This window comes from Microcaecilia unicolor, chromosome 1 (genome assembly GCF_901765095.1).
Source record: "Microcaecilia unicolor chromosome 1, aMicUni1.1, whole genome shotgun sequence".
Taxonomy (NCBI): Eukaryota; Metazoa; Chordata; class Amphibia; order Gymnophiona; family Siphonopidae; genus Microcaecilia; species Microcaecilia unicolor.
In genome coordinates this window covers 14,707,977-14,735,134 of record NC_044031.1, presented here as the reverse complement: position 1 = coordinate 14,735,134, position 27,158 = coordinate 14,707,977, and the positions used below count along the sequence as shown (strand labels likewise).

General features: G+C 46.4%; 2 protein-coding genes across 2 annotated transcripts in view; both read right to left on the bottom strand.

Annotated features, from left to right (window-relative positions):
• Positions 1 to 27,158, bottom strand: part of LOC115477517 — an 881,049-nt gene that overhangs the window by 823,901 nt on the left and 29,990 nt on the right.
• On the bottom strand, positions 7,203 to 9,203 carry LOC115459985 (gastrula zinc finger protein XlCGF26.1-like). The gene has a single exon (XM_030189850.1). It carries the CDS (start codon positions 9,201 to 9,203, stop codon positions 7,662 to 7,664), a length of 1,542 nt encoding a protein of 513 aa, XP_030045710.1. The 3' UTR covers positions 7,203 to 7,661.

The window sequence follows — 27,158 nt, the reverse complement described above, 5'->3', positions numbered from 1 at the left end:
TTATAGGCCTGTGTCTCTGACTTGAACTCCAGTTTTGAAACCCTGTAGAACAAGCAGAGAATCACAAGGGTGGGGGTCTAACTGACAGGGTGGCAATGTTTAAGTAATCTGGTGGTTAGGGTTACCATACGTCCGGATTTCCCCGGACATGTCCTCTTTTTGAGGACATGTCCGGGGCGTCCGGCGGATTTTGCCCGCGCCCACGTTTGTCCGGATTTCTGGACAAACGTGAGCGCGGGTGCGGGGAGGCGCGTGCGTGCGGTGGGCGGGCGATCGGCGCCGTGGGTCACCTGGTCTCCCGTCCTCTCCCCTTCCTTACCATGTTCCCTGGTGGTCTAGTGACGTCTTCGGGGCAGGAAAGAGCCCCCTCTTTCCTGCCCGGAGCGCTGCCTCCCCTGTCTATCATCCTTCTCGGTCTGGCTGGGGATTCAAAATGGCCGCCGAGAGTTGAACTCTCGCGAGGCCGCTTCAACTCTCGGTGGCCATTTTGAATCCCCAGCCAGACCGAGGAGGATGCAGCAGGCAAGGGCAGGCAGCGCTCCGGGCAGGAAAGAGGGGGCTCTTTCCTGCCCCGAAGAGAAGACACTACTAGACCACCAGGGCTAGATCGTAAGTGAGGGGGGGGGGGTATGTGATGGTTGGAGGGGACTATGCGACGGGGGGGGGGGGGGAGTAGGGGCGGAACCCGACCTGAAGGGGCGTGGCGGGGGGCGTGTCATGAGGCGTGGTGGGGGCGGGGTAGGGGCGTGACATGTGTCCTCTTTTTCAGAGGACACAAAATGGTAACCCTACTGGTGGTAACAGTAGCTTTTGAAAACTCAGGAAGATACGGCAATATGGTGGTCAGAACAGCCAGGTGCAAGGTCTTGCTTAAATTTGTGGTTAAGCAGGCTAAAGATGAGAACATGTTCATGAGATAAAGCTACTCATTAGCATAGCCAATCAATGTTAACCATGACATAATATAGATCCAATCAGATGTGCTTACTGCCATATTACCTGTATCCTGAATGAACCTATAAAAGTTAGGGTACTTCCTGCTTCAAGTTAGAGAGGGGCTACTCTCTCTCCAGGGGAAACCAATGTAACACATCAGAATTGGCAAATTACCTAATTGCTTTCCCATGTATACCTTTGATTGGTAAAAGAAATTATAACAGACTATTATCCAGATGGCACCTGTTTGCAACTAGAATATTACATTCCTATAATCAATTGATCATACATGCCACTTGTATATTCTTTGGTGTCTCAGAAGTAAAAGTGATTTCATGTAGAAATAACCTGTGATATGCTTTGGGTGAGTAGAATAAATTTATAACCTTTAGAACTATACTATCTCTCCTTCTCTTTATTAATATCTGTTAATAATCCTTTGGCTTGGTTAAAGAATAAGTACACTATTCTATCCAGTGAAGGAGTCAGTTTTGGGGTTCAATCAGCCTTCTCGGGGTTCTCTCTGGTATTAAGACAGCTGAACTGCAGTACCAGGCAGAACCTGGGGGCCACTGAACATCCAAATTAATTCACCAGTTATATTGTGCAACGTAACCGGTTGTCTGCTAAGCGATAACAGGATGGTAGGAATTATTAGGAAAAGGATGGTGAATAAGACCGAAAATACTATAACGTCTTTGTATCGCTCCATGGTGCATCCACACCTAGAGTATTGCATTCAGTTCTGGTTGCCGTATCTCAAAAAAGATATAGTGGAATTAGAAAAGGTTCAAAGAAGAGAGACTAAAATGATAAAGGGGACAGAGCTCCTCTCGTATGAGGAAAGGCTAAAGAGGTTAGGGCTCTTCAGCTTGGAAAAGAGATGGATGAGAGGAGATATGATTGAGGTCTACAAAATCCTGAGTGGTGTAGAACAAGTAGAAGTAAATAGATTATTTACTTGTTCCAAAAGTACAAAGACTAGGGGGACACTCGAGGAAGTTACATGGAAATACTTTGAAAACAAATCAGGAGATGGCCGGCCATCTCTGAAGGGTGCAAAATCGGCATAATCGAAAGCAGATTTTGGCCAGCCTCAACTGCAGTCTGTCGCAGGGGCGGCTAAAGTGTAAGAGGGTGTGTTGGAGGCATAGCGAAGGCGGGACGTCGGAGCGGTTAACACATGGCCGCCCTCGGCCGATAATGGGAAAAAAAAGGTCGGCCCTGATGAGCATTTGGCCGACTTTCCTTGGTCCATTTATTTTTAGGACCAAGCCTCAAAAAGGTGCCCCAACTCACCAGATGACCACCGGAGGGAATCGAGGATGACCTCCCCGTACTCCCCCAGTGGTCACCAACCCCCTCCCACCCTTAAAAAAAAATTAAAAGCTTTTTTGCCAGCTCCCTTACAGCAGTATGCAGGTCCCTGGAGCAGTTTTAGGGGGTACTGCAGTGCACTTCAGGCAGGCGGACCCAGGCACATCCCTCCCCTACCTGTTACACTTGCGGTGGTAAATAGGAGCCCTCCAAAACCCACCTGTATTGCTTCAGTATTTGCAGCCTGCTCACTTGATCACCACAGACTGCTCATGTAGCATGATATAAGTTTAATTGTGAGAGTTATTAATTTTGCTGGATCAGATCTAAATCATATAAAATATACAGCTTCAAAGACTCTACTCCCCCCCTTTTCCTCTGGAAAACTACTAGCTGGGTGGTTACCTAAGCCCATCAACACCTATCCAAAGAATCAATCACAGAGACTACAGTAACAAAAGACAGTGAAACTCCACCTATTACTCAGACTCAGAAGCCCATCTATCAGACAAAAGAAGCTCAATCACCCTCAGACAATGGACCAGCAGATGTTCCTTTCAAAAGACAGCTATCTCAGAGACTGCAGTAACAAAAGACTACACCACCACCTATTTTCAGACAAAGACTAAGCCCATCTAAGCACAATCACTCTCAGACAATGGACTAGCAGATGTCCAGGCAGGAAGTCTTGTGATGTCATTGAGCATGTGACCTGATGCCATGCTCCATCTCAAAGCCAGATGCCCAGAATTCAGCTACCCAGGAGCTTTCTAATTGGACCAAGGGCAACCACCTGACGATAAATGCCCCAGTTCAGACACTTTAAAAGCAGGGGCTCTTTCTTTAGAAGGAGAGTTCTTCCTGGCTGTTCCTGATGCTCCTGTCCTAGTTGCCGCTGCCCTGAAGTGATTAAATCTAAAAGCAAGCTAGAATCTCCTGGAATCCTGACTTCTCAAGCTGGACATCACATCCACCTGAAAGAAACGGCTTCAAGCTCCATCAGACAGCAAATCTACAAAGAAACTTCCTGTTCCAGCAAGGATCTCCTGCATCACTCTCCATAGCAGCCTCCATCAATGTGAGTTATCCAGTTTCATTTACAATCAAACCTGTTATTTTGTAGCACACTTCCATTGGTAAAAGATCCTCTCTAAAATTGCCTCTCTATTGTAAACTTGTTACCTTGCCTGTATTAGAAATAAACATTTTCTTTTTAAAGTTAACTATCTGGCTGTCACGTCTGTGGCCGTGACCATCCTCAGTCTTACCTTCTTTCTGGGGGTCAGCAGCTCTGCTGGCTTCTGTCTGTGTTTGTGTTAGTCTTGTCTCTGTCCTGGTGTGCTGGCTGCTTCTAGCATGAACCTGATTGCTTCACTAGACCTCACCTGTGTGGGCTATGTCTCTCTAGGGAGCCAGCATCTAAGATGGCTGCCACCGGCTCTGTGCCAGCTTCCAAGATGGCTCCTGCTTGTCTTTCCTGTGGGCTCACTTCCTATGTGTGTCAAGTCCCTCTTTGGGGTCAGTGTACTTCCTGCTTCTGGCCTACTGCTGGTGACACATCAGTGAGAGCCTTCATAAGGAAGTGCTGTGCTTGCAGTCAGGGCCTTTGCATGAGTGTTATGCTCTTAGGCCAGGTCAGGTTAGTAAGTGTCTGCTGCACTACTGCTTAGCCTCTCTCTGGGTTCCAGCCCAGCTCCTTTCTGTGTCTCTGTTGTCCTTCCGTGGGGGGGTCTTCCCTGCCACTGTCTGTCTGTGGACTGCGGGTCCTTCCTGGCTTACCCTGTGTTTGGGGTGAGGCCTCTGTTACTGGTTTACCCTGGGTTGGGGTGAAGCCTTTGTCCGGGTTGTTCTCTGTCTGTATGCGAAGCCTCAGCCTTTGTGAGTTCCCCAGTCAGTGTGTGGAATGGCTGTGGATCCAGACCCTTGGCCTGTATTCCTGGTTTACTCTGTTTGCTCTGCTGCCTGCCCAAGACCCTTGGCCTGTTCTTCCTGGTTCTGGCTAGCTAGTGTTACCCGGTTTTCCGCTCTGCCTAGCTAACATATATCCTGAGTGTCTATCCTGAACCCTGCTTGTATATCCTGTGTGCATATCCTGAACCCTGCTTGTATATCCTGAGTGTATATCCTGAATCCTGTATCTGTCTAGCTAGTGTGTATTTCCTGGGTGATTATTTCCTGTATCCTGTCTCCACCTAGCTAGAGGGTTTACCCTGTGGGTATTCCCGGATCCCCATTCTGCCTAGTGTGTATACTGCCCTAGTCCTTGCTCCTGCTAAGCTTCTGTACGCCTTGTGTTCCTTGGTCTGTCTTCTGGGTCTTGCTAGTGGCTGTGCAGCAGCACACTGTCTGAGTTTAGTTCCTAGTCTAGTCTCCCTCGTGCTTCCTAGACCCAGGGTGGGCCCTCTGGGTCTCCAGTTCCTGCGTATCCTGCAAGTCCTGCCGGCCACCTGCACTTTGGAGCTCAACTCCGGAGGAATGGTGGCTAAGTGCAGGTGAAGCTGTTCCTGTTTCGTCTGTTTCAGTTGCCTGCCTTGTACTACTCCAGTCCAGAGTTCCAGTTATTGCTCTTCCGTGTATCCTGTCCCGGGGTGGTCTTGCCTGCCGCTGCCGCTCCTCAGCAGTGGTCCAAGGGCTCATGAACTCCAGTCCTGCCTCGAGGACCTGACAGAATGCCAAGGCCCTCGAGAACGCAACACTGGCCTTTATATTGGGAAAAGCACATGTCCTCACATGTGCAAGCTCCAAATGCTTTAAGCACATGTTCCTTAACGTACAACGCAGGTTAATGTAATGAATTCAAATTTAGTGTATTTACTTCCCCTTTTCCTTACCTTATAGGTAATTGGGGAATAATAAAACAGAATAGAATCAAAATATAAATACAGCACATGTTGCGTATCTTGTTAAGGATGTAAAAAGAATTGAAGCGGTGCAAAGAAAAGCTACGAGAATGGTATGGGATTTGCGTTACAAGACGTATGAGGAGACTTGCTGAACTAAACATGTATACTCTGGAGGAAAGGAGAAACAGGGGTGATATGATAGACGTTCAAATATTTGAAAGGTATTAATCCGCAAATGAACCTTTTCCGGAGATGGGAAGGTGGTAGAACGAGAGGACATGAAATGAGATTGAAGGGGGGCAGACTCAGGAAAGATGTCAGGAAGTATTTTTTCACGGAGAGAGTAGTGGATGCTTGGAATGCCCTCCCGCGGGAGGTGGTGGAAATGAAAACAGTAACGGAATTCAAACATGCGTGGGATAAGCATAAAGGAATCCTGTGCCGAAGGAATGGATCCTCAGGAGCTTAGTCAAGATCGGGAGGCGGGGCTGGTGGTTGGGAGGCGGGGATAGTGCTGGACAGACTTGTACGGTCTGTGCCAGAGCCGGTGGTTGGGAGGTGGGGCTGGTGGTTGGGAGGCGGGGATAGTGCTGGGCAGACTTATACGGTCTGTGCCCTGAAGAGCACAGGTACAAATCAAAGTAGGGTATACACAAAAAGCTGCAAATATGAGTTATCTTGTTGGGCAGACTGGATGGACTGTGCAGGTCTTTTTCTGCCGTCATCTACTATGTTACTATGTCACATGCTCTGAGCTATCCCCTCTATTCTTAAACATCATTTTGGAACTGTAACATTTCCTGTAACACTCACAGAATAAATTACTACAAATTCTTTTAGATTCATATTGGGTAAATGAAACTCTTTATTTGCACTTTAATTGGAGAGTGTATAAGTCATAATTGTTACTGCATCACAAGGATTAAGAAATACACACACTAATTGAGTGCATTACTAAAGGAAGGCTATAGAAAAGTAAAAGAAGATATATATATTTATACATACATCATCACTGGTCAGGAATTACATCACCCAGGCCCTTATCTCATCAGCTGGGGGGCCCATTGCAGCAAAAAAAGCCTGAAGTCACCCTAATACCAGGAACAAGTCTTTTCTGCACAATGCGTCCATCCACAGAATGAGCCCCAAGGCTCTGCTGCAAAAGCCCCCTTTTTAAGCTAAAACTTATCCAGAAATGTGCATGGGGATGCCGTCACACTCTCTCTCAGTTCAAGAAAACAAACCACTGGCCAGGTGACTTATTTACCAAACCTCAAGAGTACCCGCCCCCTTCTGCACAAGCTGGCTTCAGGGACATACATTGTTCTTGAGAGGTGCCTTATCTCATTCCTTCCAGCCTGTTCTTTGAGATATACCAGGCAAGTAAAATACAGAAGATATATTATCAATCAAAGTAAGACTGAAAAGCAATTCTTAATATTTTTCATCACACCACCCGAAACCCACTTTACCCACATGTAGGTGCCCCCCTTCACCCATAAGGGCTTTGGTAGTGGTGTACAGTTTTGGGGAGTGGGTTCTGGGGGGCTCAGCACCAAAGGTAAGGGAGCTATGTACCTGGGAGCAATTAATGAAGTCCACTGCAGTGACCCCTAGGGTACCTGGTTGGTGTCCTGGCATGTGAGGGGGGCCAGTGCACTACGAATGCTGGCCCCTCCCGCGACCAAATGCTTTGAATTTGGCCGGGTTTGAGATGGCTGGCTTCGGTTTCCATTATCAGCGAAAACCGATGCCGGCCACCTCAAACCCGACCATCTCTGACATTTGGCCAGCCCCAACCATATTATTGAAACAAAAGAAGGGCGGCCATCTTTTTCAATAATACGGTCGGGGACAGCTCTTTCTGGTGCCAGCCATATAGATGGCCGGCGCCGTTCGATTATGCCCCTCGAAGTCTCCTATAATAGTCATTACTGATTTTCTCTCTCCACAATTTCTGCTTTATAGTTATTTCTTTCTCCACTAACATATATTTATATATGCCTTCCTGTGTGGATTCTTCGGTGCTTTCTGAGGTTTGCCTTCTAACTGAACCTTTTATTGCACTCAGTACATGTAAATGGATTCACACCTATGTGGCTTTTTTTGAGGTGTACCTTCTGACTGGAGTTTTTACTAACTACGTTCGGAGGAGGTAAATGGTTTCATACCAGTGTGGTGGATTCTCCAGTGTCTTTTGAGTGTCCCCTTCTCAGTGCAGCTTTTAGCTAAGCACATGCAAATGGCTTGTCTGGATTCTCTGGCGCATTATCATGTATTTCTTCAACCTGAAACTTTTGCCACAGTCAATGCATAGAAATAGTTTGGTTCCTGAAAGATGCATTGTGAGTGTTTCCTTGTCAATGAAGCTTTTGCCATACTCAGTACACAGATATGATTTTATTCCTGAATGGATTCTCTGGTGTTTTGAGGCCTCTCTTATGACAGAAGCTTTTACTACACTCAGTACAGCTAAATGGTTTTCATTCCTATCTGGATTCTCCAGTGTTTTCTGAGTGTTCCCTTCTCAGTGAAGCTGTTATCACACTCACTATTTGTAAATGGCTACAGTCTCGTGTGAATTCTACGGTGCCTTGTCAGCTCTCCCTTGTCAGAGAAACATTTACCACACTCAGAACATGTAAATGGCTTCTCTCCCGTGTGGATTCTCTGGTGTACTGTGAGACTTGTTTTATGACTGAAGCTTTTATTACACTCAGTACAGTTAAAGGGTTTCATTCCTGTGTGGATTCTATGGTGTACTGTGAGGTTTCCTTTCCGACTGAAGCTTTTATTACACTCAGTACAGTTAAATGGTTTCATTCCTGTATGGATTCTCTGGTGCATTGTGAGGCTTGCCTTCTGACTGAAGCTTTTATTACACTCAATACAGTTAAAGGGTTTGACTCCTGTGTGGACTTTCTGGTGTACTGTGAGACTTGTTTTATCAGTGAAGCTTTTATTACACTCAGTACAGTTAAAGGGTTTCATTCCTGTGTGGATTCTATGGTGTATTGTGAGGGTTGCCTTATGCCTGAAGCTTTTATTACACTCAGTACAGTTAAAGGGTTTCATTCCTGTGTGGATGCTCTGGTGTATTGTGAGGTTTGTCTTCCGACTGAAGCTTTTATTACACACAGTACAGTTAAAGGGTTTCATTCCTGTGTGGATGCTCTGGTGTATTGTGAGGGTTGCCTTATGCCTGAAGCTTTTATTACACTCAGTACAGTTAAAGGGTTTCATTCCCGTGTGGATGCTCTGGTGTATTTTAAGGTTTGTCTTCCGACTGAAGCTTTTATTACACTCAGTACAGTTAAAGGGTTTCATTCCTGTGTGGATGCTCTGGTGTATTGTGAGACTTGTTTTATGAGTGAAGCTTTTATTACACTCAGTACAGTTAAACGGTTTTATTCTGGTGTGGACTTTTTGGTGTCTTGTAAGACGTGCCTTCTGAGTGAAGCTTTTATTACACTCGGCACAGTTAAAGGGTTTCATTCCTGTGTGGATTCTCTGGTGTATTGTGAAGGTTGCCTTCAGACTGAAGCTTTTATTACACTCAGTGCAGTGAAAAGGTTTCTGTACCGTGTGGATTCTACAGTGCCTTTGGAATGTTCCCCTGTCAGTGAAACATTTATCACACTCAGAACATGCAAAAGGCTTCACTCTTGTGTGGATTCTCTGGTGCATCAACATGTTATTCTTCAACCTAAAGCTTTTGCCACAGTCTGTGCATAGAAATCGTTTTAATCCTGAATGGATTCTCTGGTGGATGGTGAGTTTCCCTGTGGCAGTGAAGCTTTTATCACATTCAGTACTGGAAACTAGTCTCTCTCCTAGGTAGAATTTTGCATTTCTTATGAAGTTTTCTTTCTGATTGAAGCTTTTGTCACAATCAGGATATGAAGATAATCTCTCATCAGTGTTGTTTTTCTGGTGTTTTGTAATGTTTTCTCCATTGGTAAAGCTATTCCCATATTCTTTACTTGTATACACCAGCTCTTCCTTCCTACTGAAATCTTTCCCACACTCAGATGTAGAAAGTGTCTCTTTTATGCACTTTTTCTGTTCTTCTTTTAGTTCTCTCTTTTGACGGACGTTTTTTCGCATAGTTCGTACATGTAGATGGTCTATTTTCTGTATCAGATCTAGGATGTGATTTCAGAGTTAAATGGTTGCTGAGGAATATCTCACAAATATCACAGAAACACCTTTGCTCTCTCATCTGGTTTGTCTGCTTTTCCCCTGTCTGTATGATAGCACTGGTACTGTTTTCACACAGAGCTGAGCCTCCTGTTGAATGTTTTTGTTTATTTTGATGTTTTCCCTTTTCTCCCCAGTCAGAACAGGAAGGAGTCTCCTCTTTCTCTCTTTCTGATAACATCTTTTCCCCTTTAGACTTCTCAATGAGCTTCCAGTTATGTGTCTTTGTTTTACTGTTTCTGGGATCATCTTTTTCTAAAAAAAAAACAAAAAACAAATATATAAAAAAGAGGAATGTAGAATATTGTAGGAGAACAATTTAACCAGTTCAGTAGTACAATAACCCTTCATAAATCTGCCCCCCCCCCCCCCACTGCTGATTATTACCAGAGATGCAGGTAGAATATATGATCATATTCAAGTTGATATTTCTTTTTGTAATATCTTTATTAGAACCACACAATGGCAAGAACAATAATATCTGTAAGTAGAGATATAACAGTATAGCGTGGTAACTTTTCAAGTTTCATTCCCCCCCCCACCCCCCCCCCCCCCCCACACACACACACTGCAAGAAATCAGACCACACATGTTATTTCTTCACGGCAGTCTGATCCACAATAATAACAGACCAAAGCCTTATCACCCTCTTCCCTTCCCTAAAGTCCATACTTCAAGTTATAGGTTCAGCAAGTAGCTACGAGAACGGTGTGGCAAACGATCCCACACTGGGGACAAACTTGTTAAAAAAGACTTCTGGGCTCTAAGCGACCACTGACTAGTGTCCACCTCCCTCAGGTTCATCCATGGTCCACTGGACTTTCTCTGTTGTGTTGCTGATTCCCTCTTGCTTGCTTGCATTTTATGTAGAGTGGGTCATCTCACAATCACTCATTATCAGTCACTTGGATTTCCTCCACTGAGACTCACCCGCTGCCAGTCACTCCTTAATCTGCCAAAGAAGGGATTTTAACAGGGGGAAAACAGGAAATCCTTACCTAGAGACATCAGACTCTCATAATTCTCCTTCATCACCTCCCTGTAAAGCTCCTTCTGCCCTTCATCTAAATACTCCCACTCCTCCTGGGAGAAAGAGACAGTGATGTCCTCAAACGTCACCCGCATCTGAAACACACATAGGGACACAGAGAGGTGCTCAGAATGCATTAAATTCCAGCTGGATTTATTCTGTTGACATATTACCTCCTGCATCTGAAACAGAACAAGGTGCCCAGAATGCATTAAATTCAGGCTCCTGACATATTTCCTCCCTCATGTCTTTGTTTTGAGGGTATAACTGTGCACATTTTACCTATGTTTTGTGGAGAATTCCCCCAACAAACACCTGGCTCTTCTATGCTCCAGGACTGACTCCACCTAAGCTATCTCCCAACTCAGCATTCTCAGCCTCCAGTATGAACCCCTCCCCATCAGTTTTCTGTCTCCAGGCTTTATTTCTCTTTTCCCTCATTCCAGCAACCCCACCTCCTCTACCAGTTCTTTCTCCATTCTTCCCAGCTCACATCCCATACCTAACAATCTGATTCCCCACCCCCCCCCCACCCCAGTAAAAATACAGAGAGCTGTCTCTCATATCTACCCGGTTGCATACATTAGTTCTCTTTCTGAAATCCACATTGCCCCCAGCACATACACTTTCATAGCTCTCTCAAATAGGTATTTTGCGAGAGCTATGGAAGTGTATATGCTAGGGTAAGATGGATTTAAGAAAGAGAACTAATCGGTTTGGGTCATCTATGATGCTGTGAGTGCTGGGGAGGTTGAAAGAACTGTGATGGAGTGCGTGGTGGGGAGTGGGCCCCCACTCCACCATAGCTGTCCCAAACCCACCCTAACACACACAGTCTCCCCATAGCTCTTTGTGAATGCTGCCAACACATCCCTCCTCGGTACATCCAGCCTACTCCCCCCCCCCCCCCCCCGTGGATTCCCCCAAATTCTGTCACTGTACTGCACTCACATGTTTCACCCACCCATGCCACCTCCAGCTTCCCTTCTTCTCCCTCATCCACACTTTCAGTGTTTACTCCCTTTCTCAGCCTGCCCTTTTCATCCCCCCCTCTCCCTCCAGCCCTGAGCATGCTCCCGCCCTCTCTTGCTCATTACCTCTGCTTTCCCTCCTTCCCCAATGCTAGAGAGCACTCCCATCATCATAGCTCTCTCAAACCCACCCTAACACACACAGTGTCCCCCACAGCTCTTTGTGAATGCTGCCAATACATCCCTCCTCGATACATCCAGCCACCTCCCCCCCCGCCCCGTGGATTCCCCCAAATTCTGTCACTGTATTGCACTCATGTTTCACCCATGCCACCTCCAGCTTCCCCTTCTTCTCCCTCATCCTCCCTTTTCTTTCCCCCCCCCCCCCTCTCCCTCCAGCCCTGAGCATGCTCCCGCCCTCACCTCTGCTTTCCCTCCTTCCCCGATGCTCTACACAAATGCAGGAGCAAGAGGACAAGTGCTGCACGCCGGATCCTAAGCTCCCTTGCCGGATCCTACCATTGCTACACTACTGGCTGAATTGAAAACACGAGGCTCTACGGTGTCCCCAACGGTTCAAATTCAGCCGTCAGTACAGCAACCGCTCTCTCTCTCTCTCCTCCTTCTGCTCTCTTGTGATTGAGCGAGCGCCAGGGTGGGAGGGGCAATGGAACAAGGAGGGCGGGGGGAGGGAGTTTGAGAAGGGGCTTCAACTTTGGCATTGCAGTTCCCGCTCCATCCTCTGCACAATTCACCCTCCCCTATTTGTGGAAGTGAAGCTCGCCGCCATATTGGTGCTACCACTCTGCTGCACTGGCTGAATGTGAAACCACGAGGCTCTACGGTGTCCCCAACGGGTCAAATTCAGCCGTCAGTACAGCAACCGCTCGTTCTCTCTCTCTCTCTCCTCCTTCTGCTCTCTTTGTGATTGAGCGAGCGCCAGGGTGGGAGGGGCAATGGAACAAGGAGGGCGGGGGGAGGGAGTTTGAGAAGGGGCTTCAACTTTGGCATTGCAGTTCCCGCTCCATCCTCTGCACAATTCACCCTCCCCCATTTGTGGAAGTGAAGCTCGCCGCCATATTGGTGCTCCCAAACCAATAGCAGAAGCTTATGGGTCCATCTGTAACAAATCGAAACCTGTTCCAGTTGCCTTAAAAGTGGGGGATAAAAGTTGTTGTTTTTTTAAATTATTTGACAGGGTGGTTTTTTTTTTAATCTGAAATCTTCTTATATCATAGAATGAAATTGAAAAGCACTAAAACAGCACAAAAATGAATGTAGTTGGTAGAAACAGTAGTAATAAACTGTACACTTTGGGTTTGGGAGGGGATGGGAAGGGGGTGTCTGTATAGTTTTGCTGTTTGCTTTGTTAACTGTGTGCTGAAAAGTCTCAGTGCTCCATATTTGATGTAGATTGGGGCAGGGGATTGAACTGTATTTTTATTTTTACTTATGTATTATGTACTAGACTTGTACATATCTAAATTTTGTAACTGCCTTTTTAGCAATATGTAAGCCACATTGAACCTGCCATACGGTGTGAAAATGTGGGATACAAACAATAAATAAATAAATAAACTAACTCTGTATATTGTTTTCATTTTTCTGCATTGTTCTATACAATACATTGTCCTGGTTCCTCATGGAAGTAAAATTAAACTCTCCTTTCATTGGGGCACATGAAATCACATCTTCACTTCATCTGTTTTGTAGAAGTTAACATTTTAGATACACCAATGGATTATTCTGTTTCGAGCATGTTTCAGGGACAAGTGATTTTATAAATCTCTACTACTACTACTACTACTTAACATTTCTTAAATCTCAACCTCGATCCAGGACAAAATCTCAGCCTGCTTGTCCGACATTGCTGCTTGGATGTCTCAACGCCATCTAAAGCTCAACATGACCAAAACTGAACTTCTCATTTTCCCCCCTAAACTCACCTCCCCTCTTCCTCCTTTCTCTATCTCTGTTAATGGCTCTCACATCCTCCCTGTCTCCTCAGCTCGTAACCTTGGAGTCATCTTTAATTCCTCTCTCTTCTTCTCTACACATATTCAACAGGTCGCCAAAACCTGTGGTTTCTTTATCTTCAATATTAGCAAAATTCGCCCCTTCCTTTCTGAATACGCTGCCAGAACCCTTATCCACACCCTTGTCACCTCTCGCTTAGACTATTGCAATTTACTTCTCACTGGTCTTCCGCTCAGCCATCTCTCTCCCCTCTCCAATCTGTCCAAAATTCTGCAGCACAACTTATTTTCTGCCAGAATCATTATACCCACACTAGCCCACTCCTCAAGCCACTTCACTGGCTCCCTGTCCGCTTCCGCATTCAGTTTAAACTTCTCGTACTGACCTTTAAATGCATCCACTCTGCAGCCTCCCATTACCGCTCCACTCTCATCTCTCCCTACATTCCTCCCCGTGAACTCCACTCACTGGACAAATCTCTCTTGTTGTCCCCCTTCTCCTCCACTGCTAACTCCAGGCTTTGCTCCTTTTCTCTCGTGGCACCTTATGCCTGGAATAGACTTCCTGGACCTATACGTCTAGCTCCATCTCTACCTGTTTTCAAATCTATGCTGAAAACCCACCTTTTCACTGCTGCTTTTAGCTCCTAGCCACAATTGCCCTCCCCTTGTCCCTTCCTCCCTTCTCACCCATTACTTCCCTCACCCGCAACTGTCTTGTCTGTCTGTATTATTTAGATTGTAAGCTCTTTTGAGCAGGGACTGTCTCTTTGTATCAGGTGTTCAGCGCTGCGTGCGTCTGGTAGTGCTATACAAATGTTAATAATAATTTATTTATTTATGTTCATTTGTATCCCACATTTTCCCACTCATGCAGGCACAATGTGGCTTACAGAAAGTTAAGAAAATTTACAATGTAAGAAAATATAGCAAAGAGTACAAAGAATAGACAAGGGGAACAATATCTAACAATGGGAAACTAAGCAGGGTGAGGATCACGAAGGGCACATCAATCAGCAGAGTAAATAGGGGAGTAAAATGTTGCAAAGAAGTAAGTCTTCAGCAACTTCTTGAAGTGGATGTGGTCCACTTGCGTTTTGAGGTGCTGCGGGAGAGCATTCCAGTATTTAGGGCACCAGTAGCGGAAAGAAGAGGTGAAAATCTTCTTCTACTTGACATCCTTACAGTTTGGGAAGTGTAGATGGAGATAAGACCGAGCTGCAGGATTGGCATTCCTGGGTGGATGGTCGATCAAAGGGAGCATATAGTCCGGAGCAAGGCCGTAGATGATTTTGTAGGTTAAGGAGCAGAGCTTAAAAGTAATATGCTCCTGTACAGGTAGCCAATGGAGTTCGAAGCGCAGGAGCTCGGCATGTGCAAAACGATGTTCTCCCAGAATCAGTCTCGCGGCAGTGTTCTGAACTGTTTGGAACTTTTTCAGTAAAGAGACCTTGCAGCCCGCATAAATTCCACTGCAATAATCCAGGTGGGAGAGGATGAGCCAATGCACAAGAGTATGGAACAGATCTCTGGTTAGGAAATATCTGATACGCCAGAGTCTCCACATAGCATTAAACATTCTTCTGGAGACCAAGTGCACATGATTATCCAACTGAAGGTGCATGTCCAGGTGCACTCCTAAAAGCCGCAGACTGTTGGCAATTGGAAGAGCATGGCCCTTTACTGGAAGCATTGTGTCTGTTATTTGGGTATGGGTGGACGAAAGTATGAGACACTGAGTTTTATCCTTGTTTAATTTAAAGTGAAACACTTGAGCCCAATGCTCAATAGTGGAGAAGCAAGCTTCGATGAGGTTAGTGATTTCTGATATGGTGGTATGAAAGGGGATGTAGACGGTAATATCATCAGCATAAATGAAAGGATTGAGGTCCAATTTAGCGACAGCTGAGGCTAAAGGCATCAACATAATATTGAATAAGGTTGGTGAAAGGGGCGAGCCCTGTGGTACCCCGCAAGAGGCATTCCACAGAGCAGAAGTGGCAGAATTCACTGTGACCTGGTAAGATCTAGTGGTCAAGAAGCCCTCAAACCAGTGTAAAACAGACCCTCCTATGCCAAAAGAGCCTAATAGATATAGTAAGAGATCATGGTCCACCATCTCGAAGGCGCTTGACATGTCAAATTGAAGCAAAAGTACCTTCCGTCCGATGGATAGCTCTCGTTTAAAGTTTGATAAGAGGGTGACTAGAACAGTCTCTGTGCTATATTGAGCACGGAAACCGGACTGCGAGTAGTGAAGGATATCATAGTCAGCCAGGAATTCGTTGAGCTGAATGTTGACCATACTCTCCATTAACTTGGTAACCAGGGGTATCGAAGCCACTGGGCGATAGTTAAGAGATGACATCTTGTTGTATCTTAAGGTTCTTCGGAATGGGGGTGAGGAGAATGTTACCATGGCCCGGCGGCAAAGAACCAGAACTTAACATGAAGTTTAGGTAGCAAGTCAGATAATAATAATAATATAAGTCCAAATAAGAAAAATAAATATTTTGTTTCATGCAGATCTCTCATTTTTTTGAAACATAACTATATGGGCTATAAGCCCCTAATGCAGTCCATTGGTTTTCTTATATTTTGTTCTTGTGATGACTTATATTGTGCTAAAACTCAAAACTCTTTCTCTCTTCTATCTGGTGAATACTAAAAGGAGCTAATTGTGAACACTATCCACCCTAAAAGGTTGTTTTGTGGCTGTACATGAGGAATTGTAATAAGTGCGTGTTTTTGTTCCCAATGGTTATATAATCCTTTCAAGAAAGCCTAGTGGAACAGAACCACAGAGGCATGTTATGGTTGCGTTTTCAATATGGTAATACTAGAGCCCATCTAAGGGACAGGTTATTTTGAGTTAGTCTTCACTGGACCAAACTTGCTGGATAGGCAGTGCCTTAAACGGAGGAAGATAAAGGATTTTTTAAATATGTGACATATCCCACATTCCCCAGGATTATATGTATGGTTCATGGAGGTGCGCATGTAGATTCGTACGTGCTCCTAAATCTATGAGCGCACCTCAAGCCACTTAGTCCTGATAATTGGCCAATAATAACCAATTATCAAAACTAATTTGCCGTAATTGGAATTTACGCACGCGCTGTGCTAGGTGTATTCTGTAAAGCAGCATGTTCAAATTCCAATGCATGCAGCCAAAAAGGAAGCACAGTCATGGGCAGAGTGTGGGCATGCCGGGTCTATCAATCACATCTACGTGCTTGGCTACAGAATTTGTGCCAATGTGCATAGATTTAGGTGCACGCATTTACGCCACCTTTTCATTGGCGTAACTAGATGCACCTAAATTTAGGCATGTCCACCCATCCAGGCGTATTTTATATACTGCATCTAAATTAGCTTAGGTGTCTCTATCAGATGCACCTAGATTCTAGGAGTAAACAAACATGTGGACAAAGGGGAGCCTGTTGATATTGTGTATCTGGATTTTCAAAAGGCGTTTGACAAGGTACCTCATGAAAGGCTACAGAGGAAATTGGAGGGTCATGGGATAGGAGGAAAAGTCCTATTGTGGATTAAAAACTGGTTGAAGGATAGGAAACAGAGAGTGGGGTTAAATGGGCAGTATTCACAATGGAGAAGGGTAGTTAGTGGGGTTCCTCAGGGGTCTGTGCTAGGACCGCTGCTTTTTAATATATTTATAAATGATTTAGAGATGGGAGTAACTAGCGAGGTAATTAAATTTGCTGATGACAAAAAGTTATTCAAAGTCGTTAACTCACGACGGGATTGTGAAAAATTACAGAAGGACCTTACGAGACTGGGAGACTGGGCGGCTAAATGGCAGATGACGTTTAATGTGAGCAAGTGCAAGGTGATGCATGTGGGGAAAAAGAACCCGAATTATAGCTATGTCATGCAAGGTTCCACGTTAGGAGTTAAATTAAATTAAACATTACATTTGTACCCCGCACTTTCCCACTCATGGCAGGCTCAATGCGGCTTCCATATACAGGTACTTATTTGTACCTGAGGCAATGGAGGTTAAGTGACTTGCCCAGAGTCACAAGGAGCTGTGCCTGAGGTGGGAAATTAACTCGGTTCCTCAGTTCCCCAGGACCAGAGTCCACCTCCCTAACCACTAGGCCAGAGAATTAGGGGGACACTACAAAGGGTTAGCTACCTTGTCAACTTGAGCAAAGTTGTCCATGGCAGAAGCAATGAGTCTTTGTGCGGAGCTATAAGAAACAAGGTCCCCTTTTTGGGTATATGTTGCAGAGCCAACATCGTCACCCTCAGTAAAGGGCACATTTAGCTTTTCCCGTTGGCGAGCAGAAAGCTGCGGTAACACTAAATTATCCAGGTACAAATCACTATCCAACTCCACATCCGGATCCGACGCATACAATGCTTTATAAAACTGACCAAAAGTATCTGCAATGTCTCCGTCCTCAATCATCATCCGCCCATCCTTCACCTTCACCTGCAACACACGGTTGACCCCCCCCCCCCCCCCCCCTTTTATGAAGCATCCTGGCCAACAACCACCCCGCCTTATTACCATATTGGAATAAGCGATATTTATAATATTTTTGGGTCTTGACCGTTCTTTGGTGTAATAATTCATTCAGCTCTTTCTGTGCCTCCAACAATGCCTCCCTACACCTGGAAGTGGGGGAGCGTCCATATACTCTCCTCAACCTCTGTACTAATGCACCTAAGCAAACTATTTCCCCATCCCTCGCCTTCCGCACTTTCGCTGAATAAGAGATAATGTCCCCTCTTAACACAGCCTTTGCTGTTTCCCAGAAAAGGGCTGGTTGATCCACATGAGCTCCATTATGATACACATAATCATCCCATCGATCTGCCAAATAGGCTTGAACTCTCGAATGCCGCACAAACTCCAAGGGGTATCGCCACAACCGACTTCGCGGGCCTCTCGCTTTATTGGTCAAAATCAACCAAACCAAGGCATGATCTGAAACCGCGCACGGCCCGATCTCTGCCTGCTGCACCTGAGAAAATAAGGAATGGGAGACAAACAAATAATCAATGCGGGACTGAGAGCCATGCGCCTGTGAAAGATGGGTAAAATCCCTCTCAGATGAATGTAACACCATCCACACATTGACCAGCTCCAAATCTTTACACAATGATGATAAGGTCCTGCCTCCTCCCCCCGAACTCTGGGCACCCAGACTGGAGTGATCCATTAAGGAATCAAATGCTAAATTAAAATCCCCCCCTAAGATCAGCTCCCCTCCTGCATGCGGAGCCAGTCTCCTAATCAAAGCCTGAAAGAAGCTTCCATTGAAGACATTGGGGGATTATACATTACAAAATACTAAAGGGCGACCTGCAATCTCTACCTCTGCCAGAACCCATCTCCCTTCTGGGTCAGCCCTAACCGATTTAAGCTGGAGCGGAATGCCCTTACGAAAAAGAATCAGCACCCCTGCCTTCCTCCCATCTGCCGGGGCTTCCACCAAAGATCCCACCCAACTTCTTTTAAATTTCGCATGTTCCCCCGAGGACAGATGCGTCTCCTGTAAGAACGCCACATCAGCCCTCTGCCTTTGCAATACTTGCAACACCTTAGTGTGTTTGATGGGCGAGGTGACCCCCCCCCCCCTACATCCCACGAGAGAATTTTAAGTGAACCCATAAATCCAGTACTCTTCTATTCTCCGTATAGTACTTATCCAATTCAGAAACCCAGGAGGATACTCCCCAGCCCTTGAGCACCCTCCCCACAACCATCCATTCCAGTCACTTCTCCCCCAATGGTTCCCCGGATATCTCCTCATCCACCCCCCCTCTCCCCCTCCCCCATCCCCAACCCACTCCATGTCATACCCCTCGTAGCCCCGACAGAGCCAAACCACGCGAGCTCCCTCCCCACCTATTAAGATAAACTATTTACACCCACTCTCCGACACCTTTTTACTTCAACCATACATTATTTCCCATACATCTCCACACACAACTACAGCAGAACATTGTCCCCACATATAACTCACTCCTAGCCCCCACTCAACGCTCTCTACAAAACTCAACACGAAAAGAGGTAAGAGAGAGGAGAGAGAGAGAGAGAAAAAAAAAACCCCAACACATCCTATATGTGAAAACTCCCCCATTAGACCAACCCTAGCAACTTTTCATGTTGTTTACTCAAGCATCACACACTCCAAAAGAAATACATAAAATGTCCACACTGGGCCACTATGTCCCAGCAGCACACCAGGTGCATAGTAGGCCAGGCCTACTTGGCCTCCTCTTCAGAGCCACGGTTTCTTAGACATCGGATCCTCATGCCGGCCCCTCAGCAGCCAAATCCTGTTGCACAAACTTCATTGCCTCTTCCGCCTTGGTGAAGAACTTCTGGGACCCCTGATACCAGATTTTCAGACGTGCAGGGTACAGTAAAGTGAATTGTATCTTCCTCGAGAATAAAAGCTGGCAGACCTCTCAAAACGCTTTACGTTGCAGGGATACTGCGTTGGAATAGTCCTGAAAACAGTGCACCACCGAGTTTTCATATTTCAGCTGCCCTGACTTCCGGAGTGCTTGAAATATGTCCTGCTTGTGGGCAAAATTCAAAACTTTAAATATCACCACTCTAGGGTGTGGATCTTCCTTCCTCATAGGTCCCAGCCTGTGGGCCCTCTCCACTCGCAGCAGGCCCACTGCTGGTGTTAACTTCAGGGCTGTGGGGAGCCATGATTCCAAAAATGATCTCGAATCACCTTCTTTAACCATTTCCGGCAGCCCCACCAGCCGAACGTTGCTCCGCCGAACCCTATTCTCGAGGTCCTCCAGCTTTGCTTCTAGTCTGTCTAACTTCAGCTGCAAGGCCTTCCCCGAGCTCTGCTGTTGCTGGACTGCGTCCTCAACGTCCGACAACCATTGCTTATACATGGCAAACTCGGACTGTATGCCATCTAGCTTTCCATCGATTCCCTGTAGCTGGTCCGCGATCTTTTGTAACTTTAAATCCATGGACGCCTCCAGCATAGAGGATACCTCTGCAACCACCTCCGCGGCCCATGTGGAGCTCACTGTCGGAGGACTTCCGCTACCTGCGTCCGCCGTCTTTTGCTCCGGCACTCAGGTTCACGCCCCTTCCTTCTTGCCCGATTTTGTTGTCATCCTTCGCTTGTGGTCGCTTTCCACGTAGCACAAAAGCTGCCTTTACACTTCCCCCACTTGTGGGTAGAATTTGCTTGAGTGGGAGCCCTCTGGTCACGTTATAATGCTCAAATAGCTGCAGGTAAGGAGGGAGCTCCGCACGACGACGACCTCACTCTAGCCGTGCATCACGTGATCTCTTCTGGACACAATTTAAAACACTCACTGCTTCCCCAGCATGGCATGACTTCTGGACACAGTTCAAATCACTCACTGTTTCACCAGCCGGGTCTGACTTCTGGCTACAGCTGAAATCATTCACTGCTTTACAGCACAGCACCTCTCTCCCCCTTGAGTGGAACAGCTGCTTAACTTTTCCTTCAAGCTTTCCCCGGCCTTGAAGAAGGTTTGTTATACAGGGGCGTAGCCACGGGTGGGCCTGGATGGGCCCAGGCCCACCCACTTTTCCTACAGGCCCGCCCATCCACATTCTTCCTCGCTGGCTGCCTTTTCTCCCCAGGCTCCGCTTCGCTGCATCGCTCTGCATTCTTCTTCTCGCCTGTCACGCTGCACGCAGCGCTGCCATTCACACAGGCAGCTGTGCTCCCCACTACTGCGTCTATCCAGCCCTAACAGGAAGTGCATCAGAAGACCAGATGGACGTGGCAAAGGGGAGCACTGCGTGCAGCGTGAAAGGCGAGAAGAAGAATGCAGGGAGCGACGATCACGCAGCGAAGCGGAGCTTGGGGAGAAGTGTGCATATCTACATTTTGGGCTCAGCCAAGGTACCGGGCAGGCAGCGGAGCAGAGGGAGAAATCAGTTGTATATTGTGGGAGGAGAGGGAGAGGGGGTTAGGGACAAGAGATATGGGGTGGATGGTGAAGGAGAAATGTTGCTTGGAACGAGAGGGAGAACACAGGGAGAAATGTTGGACACAGAGGTGAAGGGGAGGGAGAGATGGTGCATGAGGGTGGAGGGGAGGAAGGGAGAGAGAGACAAAGAGGTAGAGGGGGGCAAGAAAGGGAGAAATCTTGTATATGGGGGTGGAGGGGAGGGAGAGATGGTGCACGGAGAAGAGAGGGAGAAATGTTGGGCATGACAGTGGATGGAAGGAAGGGAAAGATGCTGTATGGGAGGAGGAGAAAGAGATATTGGACCTGGGGCACAAGGGAGGCGGAGACAGAGATGGTGGACAGTGGGACAGAGGCAGAAATGTTGGACATGGTGCAGGAAGGAAGAGAATGCTGCATGGGAGGGAGGGGGAAGACAGATATTGGGATCTGGGGTACAAGGGAGGGGGCAAGAAGGATGTGGGCAATGGGAGAGAAGGGGAGATGTAGGACATGGGGTTGGATGAGAGGCAGAGGAGATTCATGGGAGAGAGGGAGATATTGGATCCAGGAGCAAATGAAAATGATGGAGAGATGCCAGACAATGGGAGTGAAGGAAGAGAGAGGGAGAAATGCTGGACCATGGGGGACAGGGGAGGAGAGAAGAGAAAGGACAGGGAGATGTTGGGCTACGAGAGCAGGGAGGGAAGAAAGAGGGAGTAGATACTGAGCTAGAAGGGTGGATGGAGGAAGATGCTGGGAATGGTGGAACCATGTGGAAGAGGGTGGCAAGAAAATGGATGAGAGGATAGTGATTACAGAGGATAGAAATATAAGTACATAAGTACATAAGTAGTGCCATACTGGGAAAGACCAAAGGTCCATCTAGCCCAGCATCCTGTCACCGACAGTGGCCAATCCAGGTCAAGGGCACCTGGCACGCTCCCCAAACGTAAAAACATTCCAGACAAGTTATACCTAAAAATGCGGAATTTTTCCAAGTCCATTTAATAGCGGTCTATGGACTTGTCCTTTAGGAATCTATCTAACCCCTTTTTAAACTCCGTCAAGCTAACCGCCCGTACCACGTTCTCCGGCAACGAATTCCAGAGTCTAATTACACGTTGGGTGAAGAAAAAATTTCTCCGATTCGTTTTAAATTTACCACACTGTAGCTTCAACTCATGCCCTCTAGTCCTAGTATTTTTGGATAGCGTGAACAGTCGCTTCACATCCACCCGATCCATTCCACTCATTATTTTATACACTTCTATCATATCTCCCCTCAGCCGTCTCTTCTCCAAGCTGAAAAGCCCTAGCCTTCTCAGCCTCTCTTCATAGGAAAGTCGTCCCATCCCCACTATCATTTTCGTCGCCCTTCGCTGTACCTTTTCCAATTCTACTATATCTTTTTTGAGATACGGAGACCAGTACTGAACACAATACTCCAGGTGCGGTCGCACCATGGAGCGATACAACGGCATTATAACATCCGCACACCTGGACTCCATACCCTTCCTAATAACACCCAACATTCTATTCGCTTTCCTAGCCGCAGCAGCACACTGAGCAGAAGGTTTCAGCGTATCATCGACGACGACACCCAGATCCCTTTCTTGATCCGTAACTCCTAACGTGGAACCTTGCAAGACGTAGCTATAATTCGGGTTCCTCTTACCCACATGCATCACTTTGCACTTGTCAACATTGAACTTCATCTGCCACTTGCACGCCCATTCTCCCAGTCTCGCAAGGTCCTCCTGTAATCGTTCACATTCCTCCTGCGACTTGACGACCCTGAATAATTTTGTGTCATCGGCGAATTTAATTACCTCACTAGTTATTCCCATCTCTAGGTCATTTATAAATACATTAAAAAGCAACGGACCCAGCACAGACCCCTGCGGGACCCCACTAACTACCCTCCTCCACTGAGAATACTGGCCACGCAATCCTACTCTCTGCTTCCTATCTTTCAACCAGTTCTTAATCCATAATAGTACCCTACCTCCGATTCCATGACTCTGCAATTTCTTCAGGAGTCTTTCGTGCGGCACTTTGTCAAACGCCTTCTGAAAATCCAGATATACAATATCAACCGGCTCCCCATTGTCCACATGTTTGCTTACCCCCTCAAAAAAATGCATTAGATTGGTGAGGCAAGACTTCCCTTCACTAAATCCGTGCTGACTTTGTCTCATCAGTCCATGTTTTTGTATATGCTCTGCAATTTTATTCTTAATAATAGCCTCCACCATCTTGCCCGGCACCGACGTCAGACTCACCGGTCTATAATTTCCCGGATCTCCTCTGGAACCCTTCTTAAAAATCGGAGTAACATTGGCTACCCTCCAGTCTTCCGGTATTACACTCGATTTTAGGGACAGATTGCATATTTCTAACAGTAGCTCCGCAAGTTCATTTTTTAGTTCTATTAATACTCTGGGATGAATACCATCAGGTCCCGGTGATTTACTACTCTTCAGCTTGCTGAACTGACCCATTACATCCTCCAAGGTTACAGAGAATTTGTTTAGTTTCTCCGACTCCCCCGCTTCAAATATTCTTTCCGGCACCGGTGTCCCCCCCAAATCCTCCTCGGTGAAGACCGAAGCAAAGAATTCATTTAATTTCTCCGCTACGGCTTTGTCCTCCTTGATCGCCCCTTTAACACCATTTTCGTCCAGCGGCCCAACCGACTCTTTGGTCGGTTTCCTGCTTTTAATGTATCTAAAAAAATTTTTACTATGTATTTTTGCTTCCAACGCTAATTTCTTCTCAAAGTCCTTTTTTGCCCTCCTTATCTCCGCTTTGCATTTGGCTTGGCATTCCTTATGATCTATCCTGTTACTTTCAGTTGGTTCTCTTCTCCACTTTCTGAAGGATTGTTTTTTGGCTCTAATGGGGAGTAGATTAAAGATGAAAGGGAATGGCTGGAGAAGGAGTGAGTTGGGTAATGGGAGAGAGAAGAAGATGACAATCTGATAGGCAGCTGTAAAGTAAAAAGAAGGAGAAAGAGAGTAAAATTTGAGTTGACAGAGAGGCAGAAAATAAAAAAAAAGAGGAAAGAGCTAAAAAGGAATGATCAGTGTGTCAGAGGTAGATGTAGTGAGGGAATAGACAGTAGAGAGGAGAAAAGACAAATGGACAGCAGTCACTTGAAGGAGAATTAGTAGACGACAGACAGGAAATTAGAAGCAACATAATGGAAAAATAAAATGTCCAGACATCAAAGGTAGAAAAAAGCATTTTATTTTGAATGTTTAAATGGAATATGTTAGCTTTGTGAAAAGTGCATAGCAAATGTCTTTGCATTGTGTTCAGTAGAAAGGAAATGCACTTTTGGTTTTTATTTCTCCAGGGTTGTAGTACATGTTAAGTTTAACTTCTTGGGGTTCTCACTTCAATTTTTGTGTAAATATTTTTATTTCTAACTTGTGATCCCTTGTTCTGTTTTTGGTGAGGGTCTGTCAGTGTGATAGTAATGGCAGGTACAGAAATCGGAAGGGAGGCAGGGAAGAGAGGGGATTGGAGAGAGTGCCCTCCTTTATTTTCTGACCTGGGCCAGAGCATGTCTAACACTGGCCCTTACCCTTGCTTTATAGCTGGTGGGGCTCCCCAAACATCCCAGCTGAGGACCTCCTCCAAAGGCAGTCAGAACTCACTTCTACCAAGCTCTGCAGTTGGCAACAGCATCTTTGAGTTACTGACAACTAAGGATGCAAGGGGTGCCAGCTTTGGTCGCTTAGGGATGTTGCTACTGCCTGCCCAGCTTGGTAAAAGGAAGTTCTGGCCACTTTCAGAGGAAGTCTTCAGCTGACAGAGTTTGAGGATCCTCATTAGCTAAAGTATTTATATTTTGAGGTGAAGGTAGGGCGAGGCAGAGAAACTTTTGTGCCACCCACTTTGGGCTCAGGCCCACACAAAATTGGTTTTCTGGCTACACCACTGGTTATGAAGCTTTTCAACTTCTTCCCTTGTACCTGATATAGAGCAGCAATCTCCATGGGCTCACTACCCCAGTCATCTTGGGCTTGGATCTCCTCTCTGACCTCTTTCTCCACCTCCCATTCCATGGGCTCCTCTCCCTTTATGGTCCCCAGCTGGTCCTCTCCCTCCCGATTATTCCACCTCAGCCAATCCCCCTCCTCTCCCTCAGGATCCTGGGACTTGTAGTTCCCTTGCTGCTTCCTTTGCTTGCCCCCAGGGCTTTGCAGGGGTTCTTGGGAACTGTAGTCCTCCTCCCTTCTCCGGCTCTTGGGATCCTAGCAGTCTGCTGCACTGGCTGAATGAACCAAGACGAGCGAGGCTACGGTGTCCCCAACGGTTCAAATTCAGTCATTCGCTCTCTCTCCTCCTTCTGCTCTCTACTCTAGTCTCTTTGTGATGAGCGAGCGCCAGGGTGGGAGGGCAATGGAACAAGGAGGATGGTGCCATAGGAGGGTGGGGGGAGGGAGTTTGAGAAGGGGCTTCAACTTTGGCACTTGCAGTTCCTGCTCCATCCTCTGCACAATTCACCCTCCCCCTCATTCCTGGAAGTGAAGCTCGCCGCCATATTGGTGCTCCCAAACCAATAGCAGAAGCTTATTAGAAATGGACTGCCTATGCCTGGTTCATCTGTAACAAATCGAAACCTGTTCCAGTTGGTTAGGCAGTGCCTTAAAAGTGGGGGATAAAAGATTTTTTTTAATTATTTATTTGATAGGGTGTTTTTTTTTATTTGAAAGCTTCCCTTATATATCATAGAATGAAATTGAAAAGCACTAAAACAACACAAAAATTAATGTAGTTAGTAGAAACAGCAGTAATAAACTGTACACTTTGGGTTTGGGAGGGGATGGGAAGGTAGGGTTACCATCTTTTGTCCCCCCAAAATGAGGACACATGCCCCGCCCCTGTCACACCCCACCCCACCCCTGTCACGCCCTCGCTCCGCCTAGGGTTACCATATGGCTCCAGAAAAAAGAGGACAGATTGAGCCAGTCCGGGTTTTACTTCCATTGCTTTCAAAGGAAGCAAAACCCGGACTGGATCAATGTGTCCTCCTATTTCTGGAGCCATATGGTAACCCTAGCTCCGCCCCTGTCACATTTTCTCCTCCCCCCGTCACACACCCTGTCACCCCCCCCCCCCCTCCACTTACCTTACTACTGCCCTGGTGGTCTAGTGACCTCTTTGGGGCAGGAAAGAGCCCCCTCTTTCCTGCCCGGAGCGCTGTCCTGCACGCATCCTTTCTGCTGCTGATTGCAGAGCCAATTCAAAATGGCTGCCGAGAGTTGAAGTCTCGCAAGGCCACTTCAACTCTTGGCAGCCATTTTGAATCGGCTCCTGTAGGATAGCCACAGATAATAAATTACCCGTGTCCCAGGTTCCCCACACATAACTATCTGCAAGCAAATTATCCTGTACTCGATCTAGGGGTAGGAACCTTGGAACTTAGCCAAATACTTCCGTTAGAAAGAACTGCAACTGAGAACGCAATCTGGAATATATTAGTTTATTATAGATAAGAAAATATAGATAATGTATGCAAAATATTTAGAACTCTGGCAAAGCCTTGGCTGAATACAAAATTACTGGCTGATAAAAATAACAATCATATGTCACACTACTAAACACTAATTCTTACTGGTTACCAGGTAAAATTACACAGCTGATTGGAAGGCAACAACTATGATACGAGGTAGTACAGTTATTAGCAGCTTATCTCCTGATAACAGTGATGACTACAGTTCATCTCTGCTCAGGTAATTACCACTCGCTAACCCAGACTAATAGGAAACAAATCACCGTATCTCTCACCAGGCTGACCTTCGTATTAGTCACTCGGGAGTTGTACAGGATACTTCCCAGACTCAAGCTGAGTTCCACAGCCAGTCGTTAGTCTCAGATAGGACAGGCACTCTGCAAAAGATAGGGAGGGCACAGGTCACTCAGTGCAGGTACA

Excerpts from the sequence above, each read along its gene's own strand:
- LOC115459985 (XM_030189850.1), bottom strand. The coding sequence starts at position 9,203 with ATGCGAAAAAACGTCCGTCAAAAGAGAGAACTAAAAGAAGAACAGAAA.